The sequence below is a fragment of the Apteryx rowi genome, unplaced genomic scaffold (genome assembly GCF_003343035.1).
Source record: "Apteryx rowi isolate R43461 unplaced genomic scaffold, aptRow1 scaffold_31, whole genome shotgun sequence".
Lineage (NCBI taxonomy): Eukaryota > Metazoa > Chordata > Aves > Apterygiformes > Apterygidae > Apteryx > Apteryx rowi.
The window spans coordinates 3,816,615-3,830,577 of NW_020449530.1; the positions used below are offsets into that span (position 1 = coordinate 3,816,615).

At 48.6% G+C, this 13,963-nt stretch overlaps 1 protein-coding gene across 7 annotated transcripts in view; it reads left to right on the forward strand.

The window, feature by feature from the left end:
• WASHC1 (WASH complex subunit 1) overlaps nt 1-13,859 on the forward strand; it is a 49,321-nt gene extending 35,462 nt beyond the window's left edge. For all 7 annotated transcript variants that reach the window (XM_026070325.1, XM_026070327.1, XM_026070329.1 and 4 more), the window contains 9 exons: nt 1,852-1,963; nt 2,705-2,851; nt 7,967-8,103; nt 9,059-9,194; nt 10,309-10,513; nt 11,006-11,170; nt 11,519-11,677; nt 12,351-12,419; nt 13,046-13,859. In XM_026070325.1, coding sequence (XP_025926110.1) covers nt 1,852-1,963; nt 2,705-2,851; nt 7,967-8,103; nt 9,059-9,194; nt 10,309-10,513; nt 11,006-11,170; nt 11,519-11,677; nt 12,351-12,419; nt 13,046-13,197 — 1,282 coding nt within the window. In that variant the 3' untranslated portion in view covers nt 13,198-13,859. The remainder of the gene's footprint in view (nt 1-1,851; nt 1,964-2,704; nt 2,852-7,966; nt 8,104-9,058; nt 9,195-10,308; nt 10,514-11,005; nt 11,171-11,518; nt 11,678-12,350; nt 12,420-13,045) is intronic.
• Nucleotides 13,860-13,963: the final 104 nt, after the last annotated feature.

The window sequence follows — 13,963 nt, forward strand, 5'->3', positions numbered from 1 at the left end:
GATTCTGTGATTCTGTGATCTAGAAAAGAGAGCAGCTGTGAGGTGGGAAAATTTGCTGGGGGGAGCAGTTAGGGAAGACTTAGATCCTTCTGAAGTGTCTCACACTTTAACAGAACTAAGCAATGAGATGACCCTGTGACACATGAAATCGCTGCAAACAAGTGCTAGGAAATGCACACTGAAAGGAACAACTTAAACTACTCAGAGAACCCAGCAAGTGTATAAATGATATGGACATACTCTGCTGAGACAGAGGGAGGGTGTGGGAAGGGAATCATGAACAGATTTGTACTTAGTATTGGTACAAAATACAAGCTGTTAGGATGTATTTAAAATAAAAGGATGGAGAATAATACTGTGAGGTAGGATCACATGAGGTTCAGTTTTGCTTATCTCCCACTCCAAAAAGAATAAAGTAGAACAGGTGACTTGCTCTCCTGCTGTATGCCTAAGAAAGGACTTTCATGCCTCCAGAGAGAGGGGAGCATGCTTATAAACAAATAAAAATACTTAAAGCTGTTCAGAGCAAGAAATCAAGGTTTTTCAGAATGATACAAGGTGAATAGGCTGCTGCCACTTACTGTTTTTTCACTACATACAACCAAAGAGGGCCCTTTAGTAGAGTCCCTTTTTTACTGTAATAGTGAATGTGTTGCATCAAGTGAAAATACTTAATCATGGATCACTGCTGATGTCAAATTGGTGGCTAGAAGGAATTATACAAATAGAATGAAAAAAACATGGAGACTCACTACTTCAAAGCAAAGAGGGACCTTTGGTGAAATTTAAAGATAATACTTGAAATTGATTTTTACATGCGTAAGGTGATCCTCTGGAACTCATTCCTATTAAATGTTGTTAAAGTGGAGTACTAGCTCTTCCGATAGATCATATAGTCAAAAAAGTATTCTTTGCTGTTTTTATTAGGAGGGGTGAAGATTCAAAACAACTGTCAGTCTTCTAGTTTGAAGCTAAGGAGCACCTACTAGTTATGTGAGGGGACATCCTGAGCAGGCAACTCTGTAGTTAATCTGGTGTTGATGTCTGGTCCTGATGTCTCTCCTGGCCTCTGGGCTGAGCCTGTTTGGCAGTTTCCTCAGCACAGTAGCGAGTGTGTGCAGTGTGCTGGTGGCTTCAGTCCTACCCATAGTTGCAAGATGTCCACTGAAAGCTTTCTGGGAGGGTAGTATGTCCACTAGGTCAATGCAAAGGTGCTTAACCAGTGACTGCTATCGCCTGCTGTTGCAGAATGCTTTTTATCTCTCAGTCCGAAAGCATTTTTATTGCTGATCTAGTAATGCAGAAATTATGCAAGTTAGTGTGCATTATTACTCCAAATGAGGACCTAATATTGTTTTACTGTTGTGGAAATTGAAGCACAAAACTGTGAAGCAGTTGTGGCAGAAGTCATGCAACAAGCTGCTGCTAGAGCAGAGAATAGGATGGGCCCTGTGGGTCCTGAACTCTGCTCACTAGTTTGTGCTGCCTTTCATTTTCAACAGATCATTTTTATTAAAAAAGTGTTGGCAGCTGGTACTAGCTGTGGCCTTCTTGTTAGCAGTATATACAATGAGGTGTAGGGCTTGCAACTCTCCAGCTTTCTTTGCCTTGTCTCAAGCAGCAAGGAGAATGTTGTGCTGTGAGTCACGGGCTAAACTTAGTTTCATGTTAGAGTATAGAAAACTCTCAATGGGACCAAGATAAGCATATCTAAACCAGCACTAATTTTACCCTATGAAACAATCCAGACCACTGAGATTCACATCCTTCCCCTCAGGCTTGGGCACTGGCTGTTGCATAAAAATCTTTGGTTCTGGATTCTTACCCTTAAGAAATATGCTTGCTCCTTAGGATCTCTCAGCGGGTGGAGGCCAGCCGGACACAGCTTCAGACAATCAGTGAGAGAGTCACGCTTGCCCAAGCAAAGATTGAGAAGATAAAGGGCAGCAGGAAGGCTATTAAGGTAATGACCACAGTTGATAGCTAGCCTCTGAAGACTATGTAGCTTCCCTTCTACCTTCCACCTTCTCTCTCTGCTCCTGACGTGAACTCTGCAGAGCAGGTGCTCAGCTTCCCCAGTTGCAGCCTGTTCACCTCTCTCTGCCTTGCTGCTGAGCAGGAGCCATGATTAGAATCTTCTTCCTGACTTGGCCAATTGATGAGATTTTAGACCCATGAACTGCACATCTTCTGGACTTAAAAGGCCTATATAAGTTGCTCCCCAAACAGCTTTTTGATAAAGAGAGAAGGCATGTGCTGTGCTAAGCCCAACACCCTCTCATTTCAGTCTCTTAGCCATTTGGCTACTTGCATGGAAGTTGCTGTCGGAGAGCCTCCCCTTCAGTGCATGTTAATCCTGTTGAGCCTGTGTCATGTAAAACTCTAGGGGAAAATCCTCCTTTCCCCTTTCTTGCTCCATTTGTTACAGTGTCTACACTTCTCTTCCTGTCAGTGGAAGCCTTTTTGCCTATGACCTACTAGTACTTCTACAGAGAGAAGGTCTGGCGCGTGGACTTTCAAAAGTGACAGCCCATGCATGGCCAGGTCCATGCAGATAGCCCTTAGGAGCATGTTGACTCCAAAGCAAGGCTGTCCATTCCTGCTGGCAGTGCAGGTTGTGTGCCTTGCTAGGCTCCTTGTGTTTCTGTAGTGTAGGATTGCTTAGTTGTTGGGATTTTTTCAGTTCCTCCTTGTCTCCTTACAGGTATTTTCCAGTGCTAAGTATCCTGCCCCTGAACGGTTGCAGGAGTACAGCTCAATTTTTGCTGGTGCAGAAGACCCAGCTAAACAGAAATGGCCAAGACACAAGATTCAGAGCAAACACCGTATGCTGGATGAGAAATCCCTGCAGGTAAGGAAGAGAACAGACCTTGAGATGAACAAGTAAAGAAAAATTGGGAGGCTGTGAGTCTCTTGGATGAAGTAGACCAGGGCTTTAGGACATAGGCCAGGGGCAGAGTATCTGTTGTATTTTCAATGTGACCTGTTGGGTTGTGTGTGAGAATGGGCTGGGAAGCTTGCAGAGCTGCCATTTTGAGGCCTGCGTCAGCACAAGACCTTGGCTATGGGAGACTGGCTGCTCTGGGTGCCTGTTGGCTGCTGACTTGCTTGTGGTTCTGTTCTCTTAAATGTGATGGTTTCCTGCAATAGTGCTAGTGGCTGCTGCTGGCTCTCCTTAAGACTTTGGCTGTGCATAGCAAGGCAGCTGGGATCAGGCTGATACTCATCTGAAAAATAGTTTCTGAAGGCTCTCTGTTATACAGTAATGGTGAGAAGGGAGAGATAAAAGTACTTGTGAGTGTGTGAAGAGAAAAAGGAGATACTGGAGCATTTCCCCGTCCCAGGAAAGGATTACACTTGGATATTGTCCCCAGCTGTTTCCAAGCTAAGTTTTGTGACGTGTGGGGATGTAGGAAGGTCATTTTGCTTTTTTACATCATCTGTTTCTGTCTTGCTTGTCCTATGCCTTGGCTTGCAACCTACAATAGCTGAAGGCAAGCCCTTCAGATAGGGCCCGAATCTCTCACTACCCAGCACAGTTGGGGCTTCTAGGTGATCCCATAGCACATATGTCTGTAACTGGTGTTGCTGGACAAGGAGCTGAAGTATCGAGTTCCCTTTTAACCTGTGTATTGAATGGCAGAGAGTGTCCTCTTAAGAAGATCTGAGAAGTGGTGAGCTTTGCAAGACCTGCTACCAAGGGATTCTTCAATTTGGGTCAATGCTCCCTTACCAGGATTGGAAGAAGGGGAGGAAGAGTCATTGTGTTCAAAAGATGTTGTGTATGCACAGTGCCATATGTAGGAGATATGCTCTTCATGACAGGATCAGCTGGACAACTTCCCTGCTTTCCACCCCTAAAGAAACTTCCTGTCTCATCCCTTGTATGCTTTAGCCCAAAAATAAAGCTGCCACTGAATAATTTATTGCACAAAACTTTCCGGAGTTTTTAATGGAGCTGAGACCTCTTTACAGTGAGGTAGTTATGAATATTTCAGCCAGGCCAGGAGAGTGGAGTTGCYGGCCAGATGGACAGCCAGCAAACTGGAGTGGAGTTCATACTTCTTTCAAGCCCAAGCAGTAGCCCTGGGCACAGTTGCATGGGACCCRCTGCTGGCCAGCTAGGGGAGACCCATTTCAGTCGTGCTGTCTGGCTGGTGGCCCCAGCCCGCTGGAGAGCCTGGAGGGAGCAGACGTACCTGGGAGGAGGGTGAGGGAGGTGTTCTCCCTCCGTGAGCTGAAGGGCAGGTGCTGATGCACAGTCCCTTGCACAATGAGGGGCTTGAAAAGAGGATCAGCTGGTGAAAAGCAGTGTCCCCCAAAGATCAAGAAATGTTCACATTCAACTGGTCGTCTGGCTCCTGTAGACTCTGCATGCTCTACCTGCTCAGCCCATCCTGTCTGTAATGCCACCTCTTTCCCATCCCATACAATCTCGCTACCATTGCAATATCCTGCCCTTCATGACCAAAGCTGCCCTCACCACAGGAACTTTCTGCAGGCCCCATGGAATGCTTGTATTTCTTTCCTCCTCTTATGACTGATCTCTGGATTCTCCCTTGGGACTGATGAGTTTCTTGGGCCTCTGACTTTGTTGGCTTCTCCCTGCTCACCGTACCTCATGCAATGGTCTTGTTGCTCTTGCCTAGCTCACATGCATCTTCTGCAACTCTTCCGTGGAACTGCAGCTCCTCCATGGGAGCGTGGGGTGGAATGATGCTGCTGTGCCAGCAAGTGGCTGTCAGCTTATGAATGACAGAAGAGCCTGTGTGAGCGTTAGCTGGTGAGCTGAGTGGGACTTGGTGTGGCCAAGCACTGATCACGTTCCAGGGGGACAGGCTCCTCTTGTCTGCAGCTGAGTAAGGAGCCTGATGCGCCTTGCAGTAATGAAATGTGACAGAGGGAAGTCTAATGTTTGCATTTACGCCCTCCTCAATTATTCAGGGCTTTCAGCACAGGGTCTCTGCCTGTTTTTAACTTCTAACAAGGGCCTCTTGCTGGGAGCAGTTGCAGTGGCCTTTGCTAACTTCAAACACACACACTCCACCAGGAAAGCGAGCTCTGCTTGTGTCAGTTTAAAAGAAGTGGTGCCTGTGCTAGATGCTCAGGGTTTGTGCTCTGGAGGGACAGTGGTAGAGTTAGAAATGTATGTGGTGCTGTGATTTTATTTTAAAATGCCTCTCTTCCAGGATATTTTACTTTCCCCTCCAAACCCCAAGCAAATGAAAACTCAGCTGTTATGACAGTGTTTGGGTTGGTAAGACAAGCACTTAAGGGTAAAAATCCCAGAAATGAGGACCTTATAGCAAGCCTAATTCACTTGCTTTGCACATTGCTGTGGTAGGAGCTAGGCAGTACTAAACTGTGAGTCAGCTGTAGCTCTGTTGGGCTTTTCAGATGCTGGACACTACCTTTGCAGGTGGGAGCTGTTTCCAAGTGCTGCAGCTGCCTCTCTGGAGGCTGGGAGATGTGGGGGGCGTTCCACCGGGGTATGGGAGACATGGCCTCTCTGGGGTTTGGAAGAGGTCCAAGCAAAACTTGCAATCCGCCACTGCAGTAATCTTGATAGTTTTCTGAAATACTGTTAACTTAACATGTCCTTATGAATTCTGCCTCTTTCAGAGTTCATGATGGGTATGGGGAAGCTGAACCAGCTTTCTGGCACTTTCTAATCCTCAAGTGCTTGTCTTGCTAGCCTCGGCACTCTGTTAGCATGAGAGGGAATGGGGTTACTGATACGTCACCCAAACTCCCTTTACAAGAGTGGATGTTTAGCTAAACTTAAGAACCAGGATGACTTTATATTTTTTTTAATCTTTGGCTCTTATGGAAAGAAAAGCCTGAAAATGCAGCATATTTAGGAGTGTGATCCTGCCAGTTGTTGAACCACCAGTTCTGTCAGGTGTTGAGTGCTCAGGAGCCCCCCCCATGACTTCAGTATATTGAAGTGGCTGAACCCTTGGCTTAGGGCCTTTAATGTCACTAGAATAAAACTCATTTCAAAATTACATGTTAACTTGTGGAACTCACAGTTGCACGATATTGATGGTATATGGCTATTCTGAATTTCAAAACAGAAGTAGGTATTTGAGTAAGACTAGGACTTTGGTAGTATTTATATGAAAAGGATTATATAGAACCTCACATTCAGAGTAATACTTATGCTTAGTGCTTTTATAGCTGCCTGAAATTAGTCTTATAAGTAAACGTAGGTAATAGCTGGTGTCTCACTCCACCCTTAAAGTGACATGCAGTCTTCCAGTACTAATTGAAATCTGCAAGGAGAGAATTAAAAAAATATATATATGGCTCTAGGGCTAAGTGAGTGTGAACAATTCTAGCAGAAGTGTCAGTACTCCCTCATGCTTAAAAATTAAACATTGGGAAATGAATATTAATGATCAAAAGAACCTTTATTTCTGAATCTCTGCCTCTACAGTCTCTGAATAACAATCTATATATTTTTGCCTACTTGCTGCTGCTGCAAAAATTCAAGATTTTAATTTGAGTGTATTTTTCACAAGTTGGAACTCATTATTTAAAAAAAAAAAAAAATCAAAACCTCCCAGGTCTTTTCTTATAGCACTTTATAGGCTCAGAGCACCATACAAACTCTTAGTGGATTAACTGAGCTGTGACTAAGCCATTTCCCAGGATTTCTGGCTACCAAATTCAAGCCTGAAATTTCAGTCAGCAGAAACTGCTTATGCTGCTGAGATATGGTGTTAAAACTGAACTGGCAACTCAGTCTCCACTTTCCCCATACAAGTACAAAGAGGGAAGAGGACTCAGAGAATGGGATAGAGTAGAGATGCTGGAAGAAGAGAGGTAGTAGGAAGTGGTGACCAGTATTTGAAATGGCCCATTTGGTCATCTTCTGGCGACAGAACAAAACTGTAACAGGTGGCCAAGTTGCCTTGGTTAGTGCTCTGGTGCCTTCTGGTCTAAGAATTTATCACCTTGGGGCTGTGAGGCTGCTGCTTATCCTAGTTTCTCTGAGAAGAAAGAACAGAGAAATTGGGAAGGGGCTGAGGAAAGAAGTAGGAAGGGGTCTGGGATGAAGGTTCGTGGTTTCTTAGACTGTAAAGAACTGACTGTCTCTGGATTCAGGAATTAACTCCTCTCCTTCCTCTAGTATGGTGCATAGAGCAAAATGTATTGTGGGCACTGAACAGCATCCCCCAGAGCATCTGGCAGCAGGTGCTGTCACACTAGTTGAATGATCTGATCTGGGGTGGCAATTCCTGTGCTCTATAAAAGTCAAGCGGTTCAAATGTAATAAGCCCTTTTCTAAAGGGAGTTCTATATATTATGCATGAAGTTTTAGAACTGAGAGAGAGGAGATTTCAGTTCATTAGAGTTGAAARCTCCTGCAAATCCCTCAGGCTTTGCAGAACCATCTGGCACATGTTCTCCTCTGCACACTCCCTTCAGCCTGATCTTTTGCCTAGTGCAGGCACTGTTCTGTCCTAACCTCTTTTTCCTTCACCTTTCCTGCATACTCCACAGGTGGGATCATGTCCCCAAAATAACAGCTGAAGGCAGCAGAGGGGACACAGTATAGATGTTTGAGGGAGCCTTGTCTGCCTGCAAATGCTCTAGAATATCTCACTTGGAGACGCTGTAGCAAATGGCTTTGTAGACTGAGATGCCTGATCCCTGTCTCTGGCTATAGAGCTTCATTGGTTATTTCACTCTGGTGGAGCCTTACCACAGAAGCACCTGTTCAAGATGACCCATCCATGGCACCAATAGCACGTGCCATGAGTATGAAGTGCTGAGATTTGGTATGCGTGTGGGACTGTGGTGCTGTCCATGTGCTTCCATACTCAAAGGGGGAGGGGGAGCAGTAGCATTCCCAGACCATACAGTGGATCCAGCAGTGTGGGTTGCAGTGACTGGGGAGAGCTGTTGCAGCTGCTCTACTTTGTTAGTGTCTTGCTACCTGTTATCTGTCTTCGTGCAGGAGAAACTCAAGTACTTCCCCGTCTGCGTGAGCACCAAAATTCACCAGGAGGATGATGCAGAAGAAGGTCTTGGCAGTCTCCCCAGGAACATCAGCTCCCTCAGCTCCCTGCTGCTCTTCAACACTACGGAGAACCTGTGAGAGCTGGAGCAGTGCCATACTGCTCACCCCCCCCCCTGCACAGTCTGAGGAGCTCTGCCCACCCCGGGGACAGCAGTAGTTGCTTGCCTTCCCAGGGACCTTGTGTACCAGGCTCCCAACAAGACAGGGTTTGGGTACCTCTCCACTGGCTTCTGGCTAGCGACCCTTTCTTTTCCCTTCCACCACTGGGGTGGAAGGAGTTGTTTTGTGTGCATCTGATCTCCACTCACCTGCTTCTCAACTCAACTTTGTGCTTCCTGTCTGTGATTTCCTTTCTCAGATTTTCCTGTCATCCTCCTATAATTTTTTTTCCAGCCTAGAGAGCTGCTGTTACTCCTGCCCTTTTCTGCCTTATGTGTCTGCCTAGGTAATGCACCCTCTCCTGATTGATGGTAACTCACAGGGGCACTTTACCATTGTCACTGCTCTAATGTCTCCACTGCCTCAACTGCAGATCCCCTTCCTGTTGGGCTTTGCCTCATGGTTCCTCCTCCTGCCCATACTGAAGAACTTCTTTATGTTCATCCTCCTTGAGCTTTCACCTACTGAACCTCCTCTTCTTTCCCCTGAGCCACTGTTTTCTCCCCGACCCCACTTTTGCTGCTGCCCCTTGAGCGTCATGTCGCCAGGAGAGACTGGTGTCCTGGTGCAGGCTGTTGGATGGGCTTATGCCAGGCTGAGGAGGAAGGGGGTATAGCCTGGAAACGATGACTGTGCAGCTGGGCTCTGCTTTAGGATGAGTGTGGAGATTAGGCTGGCAGAATGGGGAAGATGGTGAGCTCCTGGCTGTAGAGAGGAGAAACAAAGTGGGTCCAGAATGTGCAAACTGTGAGAGACAGCCCTGCTCCACTTGCATCGGTGTGCTGAGAGCTGTTCACCTCCAAGGCCACCTTGGCTGCACTTACTCTAGCCTTGCCTCTGGACATGGAATCACTTCCTCTCTGCCTCCAGGTACAAGAAGTACGTCTTCCTGGATCCTCTGGCTGGAGTGGTGACCAAGACCCATGTAGCTCTGGAAACAGAGACAGAAGAGAAACTCTTTGATGCTCCTCTCTCCATCACCAAAAGGGGACAGCTAGACCAGCAGGTGAGATGCAACTGTGGGGAAGAGGGGAGGGATTGTGCTCAGCTCTGAGGGGAGAGGAGGGCTTCTGTAGTGCAGGGAGTGCAGAGAGCAGATAGGGGAATCGCCCATCATAGGGCTGTAGGGTATCTTGTTTGCCAGAGGAATCATGCCCCAGTTTCCATGCTTAAAGTCCTGGTTTGGGCTTGGTGGATGTGACAAAGCCCTGAAACCTGAGAGCTGTTTCTTTCCACTCAAGCCTTTGCAGGCTGACATGAGAAGAGTAATTTAATGTCAGTGCATTGTGCTGCTAGACCTCAGGGCTACAGAGGAGGTTGGAGGCTCTGTCACTTGATCATCTCCCTTATGCTAACTCCTGATCCTCATGAGGAGTGTGAGGGTGAGGTTCTACGGCATGCAGGAGGAGGCCTGTGACCCGAAGGGGGCACTTGCTGATGCAACCAGAAGGGCCAGCCAACCTGAGCAAAGGGGTTTGTGCTTGGTGTAGACATGGGGCAGGCAATGCACCAACCCAGCTGCCCCAGCGTGTGGCAGACTTGTCTCTGACACCTCCTAGTGGCCACACCCTGAGTACTGAGCTTCTAAGCTTTGCTCTTGCATGGCTGACTCTGCGGTTTGGGGTGGGAAAAGAGAGCCTAGGAACCACTTGCCCTGCATGTTGGACCAGAGGAGAGAGCAGCATGTATAACTAACAAGACCTTTGTGACTACTCTGTTTTGCTTCTCCTATGTCTTTATCTCACAGGCTGTCCAGGCACTGTTCTCTTGCAGAAGAAAAGAGACTGGCCTTTGTAAGCTGCAAAAGTTGTGGGTGAAACCTGTGGGGAGGAGAGAGTAAAGTTTAATTGCAGGAAACCAGGAAGAGGCCTGCACCTCTCTTCTCCTGCAGCTTGCCTTTGCCTAGCCTGTTCTGCAGGGGGTAACCTCAGGGCATGGGAACCTGTCCCAGGACAAGAGCACAGACCTGCAGGGCCAGCTGAGGAGCAGGCACTGTACCAAGGCACATGAGCCCAGCTGTTGGCTGCAACCCAGGCTGTTCCTTGCAGTGCCCCTGCTTGCTGCAAGCGAAAGCGAGTGCCTAGTCACCACCTTATCTTTTTACTTTGGATCTCCTTTAGGTAGCTGAAAATTACTTCTATGTACCAGATTTGGGCCAGGTACCCGAGATCGATGTGCCATCCTACCTGCCAGACCTGCCTGGCATTGCTGCAGATCTCATGTACAGCGCTGATCTGGGACCTGGCATCGCACCGTCTGCCCCAAGCAGTGCTATTCCAGAGCTGCCCACCTTCAACACCGAGTCGGTGGAGCCTTTGCAACCAGGTATTTCCAATCCCTGCTGCCAGGGCCCAGTGAAGGAGGAAAGAGGGATCACTAGGATAAGATAGGGACAGGGCAGAAAGTCCCTGTTCATTTCAAGACAGATGCTGCAAATACCTCTGGTGTCTTATGCGTGGGTCCAAGTCAGAGCTGCAACCTGCTCAAGTGCTGACTGGGCTCCCAGCCCCTTACCTTGAGTGGCTGCTCTGCTAGGGAGGAAGGAGAGCAGTGTGCAGGGACTTGCCTCATGGCAGCCTGGTAATGCAAGGCAAGCTGGGCAGGCCCAGTGGGACGCAGCTTGGGAGGTCAGATCGCAAACCCAGCCTTGGTTCTGCCTACTGTAGGAGACGCTGCCCAGGAGGAGAGTGCTCTGCTGTACATTTCAAGTGCTGAGGATTGTTATCTGTTGCTGCTGAGAGCTGCGGAGCTCTGAGCCGAAGCTCTCAGCACAGTGCCCTCCAGGACTCTTCATATGCAATTTCTTTCATCTTTCAGACCTTCAAGATGCTGGACTATTGCCGCCTCCCCCACCACCACCTCCCCCACCACCTCCTGTTATGCCAACTGCTGTACCTCCCCCACCGCCCCTGCCCCAGCCTGCAGCCCCCTCTGAACCAGCCTGGCCAGCAAGTGAGGAGAGCAGCAAGGCAGTGCCTGCAGGTGAGGGCTGGGTATCTCCACAGCTTCACTGCCAGAATCTAACCCAACTCGTGGGCTTCAGCCCACTCCCTCGGTTCTCTCCTTCTGTGGCTTTTCAGCCTTCCAGTAGAGGAGGGAAGTTGAGGTGGGAGGGGAAGCTGCTCCTTCCTGCCTGGGAGCTGCAGGCCTTCTGTTCCTCCCATGGCAGGGCTGCTGCAGGCCCATCACTGAAGGAGGCGTCTGTGCTCTGCTCAGAGCCCCAGGCAGAGGCTGGCAGGGTGTTGGAACAGCTCTTTCTGTGGGGATTTGGCTGGTCCCATAGCTGATGTGCTGACCCAGGGCTGATGCCTGTCCTTCCTGTATCTGCAGCTCTGGTCCAGGGAGCCCCAAAGGAGGTGGTGAACCCCTCTACTGGGCGTGCCAGTCTCCTGGAGTCCATTCGCCAGGCTGGTGGCATTGGGAAGGCCAACCTCCGCAGTGTCAAGGAGAGGAAGCTGGAGAAGAAGAAGCAGAAGGAACAAGAACAAGGTGCAGAGGCTCTTCTATACAATCTGCCTTCCTCTCCCCTCTGGGTTGGGGAGGTATATGTCTGGAGGGAGACAGGTAAGCCAGGAGCCAAGACCACCTGGCCGTGCAGAGCAGAGCTGTTGCCTATCCTCACAGGCTGGTGTAAGGTCTCAAGCATCTCCTGTTTGRATGACGCTTTGTCAACTCACTAAACCTCATCTATCAGGAGGACATGAGTGTTCCTGATGGAAACCCATCCTGTCTCAGGGCACGGTTAGAAGTTTCATATATGCTGCATGGAGACAGACACTGAAAGGAGAGCTTGAGGGGAGACTTTGGGCCAAGAGGGCCTTGGTGCTGAGCTGGTTTGAGTACATTGATTTAGGTAGCTGGTGAGGGTTACTGACTTAGGTGGTTTGGTAGAATGAGAGTAACAGTGCCCAACCCTTTCTTGCTCCTGGACAAATCTGACACTTGGCTTTCTCTAGAGGATGTTGTTACCCTGCAGTGCCTGGTGTTTCCCAAAGTGAAACTGAGCTGTAGTGGGAGGAGAGGTTAGTCGTGTGATGCAAAATTGGAGGGTACAGTTCGTTCTTTAATCTGAAAGCAATACAGCAGAACACTTTCCCCTTAGTGCTGGGTTCAAGCTGACTCTTTCTTCTGGTCTGATTCTTGGTATTTTACTTTGTTTCAGTGAGAGCTACGGGACAAGGTGGAGACTTGATGTCAGACCTCTTTAACAAACTGGTGCTGAGGCGCAAAGGTACTGTTTTGCAGAGTGGGCTGCTCCTTCCCTCTAGCAAAGAGGTAGAAGAGCCTTCCTGGCACCTTCACCTGAGTGTCAGCTGCAGCCCTAGAACTAGGAACAGACACTTCCCCAACCTAGTGTGCCACATGGTGGCTGGGAGTGTCTTTACAGAGGGACATCAGGGGAATCCTCAAGTCAAATCAGGCTGGAGACACTAGAGTTTGTGCACCCAAGGCAGAAACTGGGCTCTGAAAACTGCCAGTGAGCAAGCCCTGCAGGCTGAAGGAGGGACAGTGGCATCCTTTTGAATTAATCAGTCCTGGAAGCTGGATCCCTTGTCCATCAGGGCACCTGAGTTACAGACGAAGCCCTGGGCAGATACCTGGTGCATTCAGGACCAGTGCTGCTCCTCAGTGCCTGATGCAGGATGGGGCGGGGGGCATGGACTTCTGCAGGTGGAGCTTTAGTTCAATGAGCTCTTGTGCAGTGCTGTGATGGAATTTAAAGTTGTTCACAACTCTGGGTCATCTGGGTGCTGAGGTAGCAGTTATGAGGCATGTTTTTCCCCTCACCCTTGCTGAGCCTTCTTGTTCTGCAGTCCCTAAGTGTCACTCACTCCTGCTTTTCCTCCACCCTCCTAGGTATTTCGGGGAAAGGGCCAGGAGCCTCAGGAAATCCCGATGCTCCTGGAAGTCCTGCTGGTGCCTTTGCTCGTATGTCAGACTCAATACCACCCCTTCCACCCCCACAGCAGCCCCTGGGTGAGGAAGATGAGGATGATTGGGAGTCATAAATGGTATCATCAGTTGCGCATGATCTATCAGCATGAGTCCCATGACTCTTGAACTAAGCACCTCTGAGGCAGACCAGCCCATGGAAATATCCCCTGGATGGTGGGCACTGGCACAGCAGAGGGACCCTGTCATTTCTTCTTAAAGATGACTTGGAGCAGCAGGAACTAACCACTGCTGAATACAGTTACCAAGGAGTGTTACTTCTGCTCTGTTTGCTCTTCCCCACCCCCAATAATACATTCCATCTCAAATGCTGCTGCTGCTCACACTGGCTCTATAAATCCTGCCTTAGCTGCAGGGCAGTGAGGTGGCTTGTGCTCAGAGGATCAGAACTAGCATCTCTCCCAATTTAAGGGGCCTTCAGTCTTTCCTAATGTGATTGGTGATGACTGCAAGAGCATCTCYTGCAGGCAAACAGCCTTTGCCTCATCCATCTCCATGCTGTTTGCTTGCTGAAGTTCTTGTTTGCTTGGTTATTGCTGGGTGTGAATTCTTAAAGATGAGCTGGATGGTGAAAAGTGTGTGCGTGTATGTCCATCTGCCCCTTCATGGGGGTCTAATTACTGGTGCCTCTACCCTTAATTGTCTTTGTACTTGACTTAYGGCAGTTCTTTGCTGGTTGGTTTCTGAAAAAAATTGCAATAAAACTCAAGGAAGCAGGTCTTTGTAGCCTTCACGCTGGTAGAAGAGAAGTGTGCTCAATTAAGCATGTCTTAAGGGAGGGCCCAGCTGTCTATTCTCATCTCAGGCTAGGGTGAGCCTTAG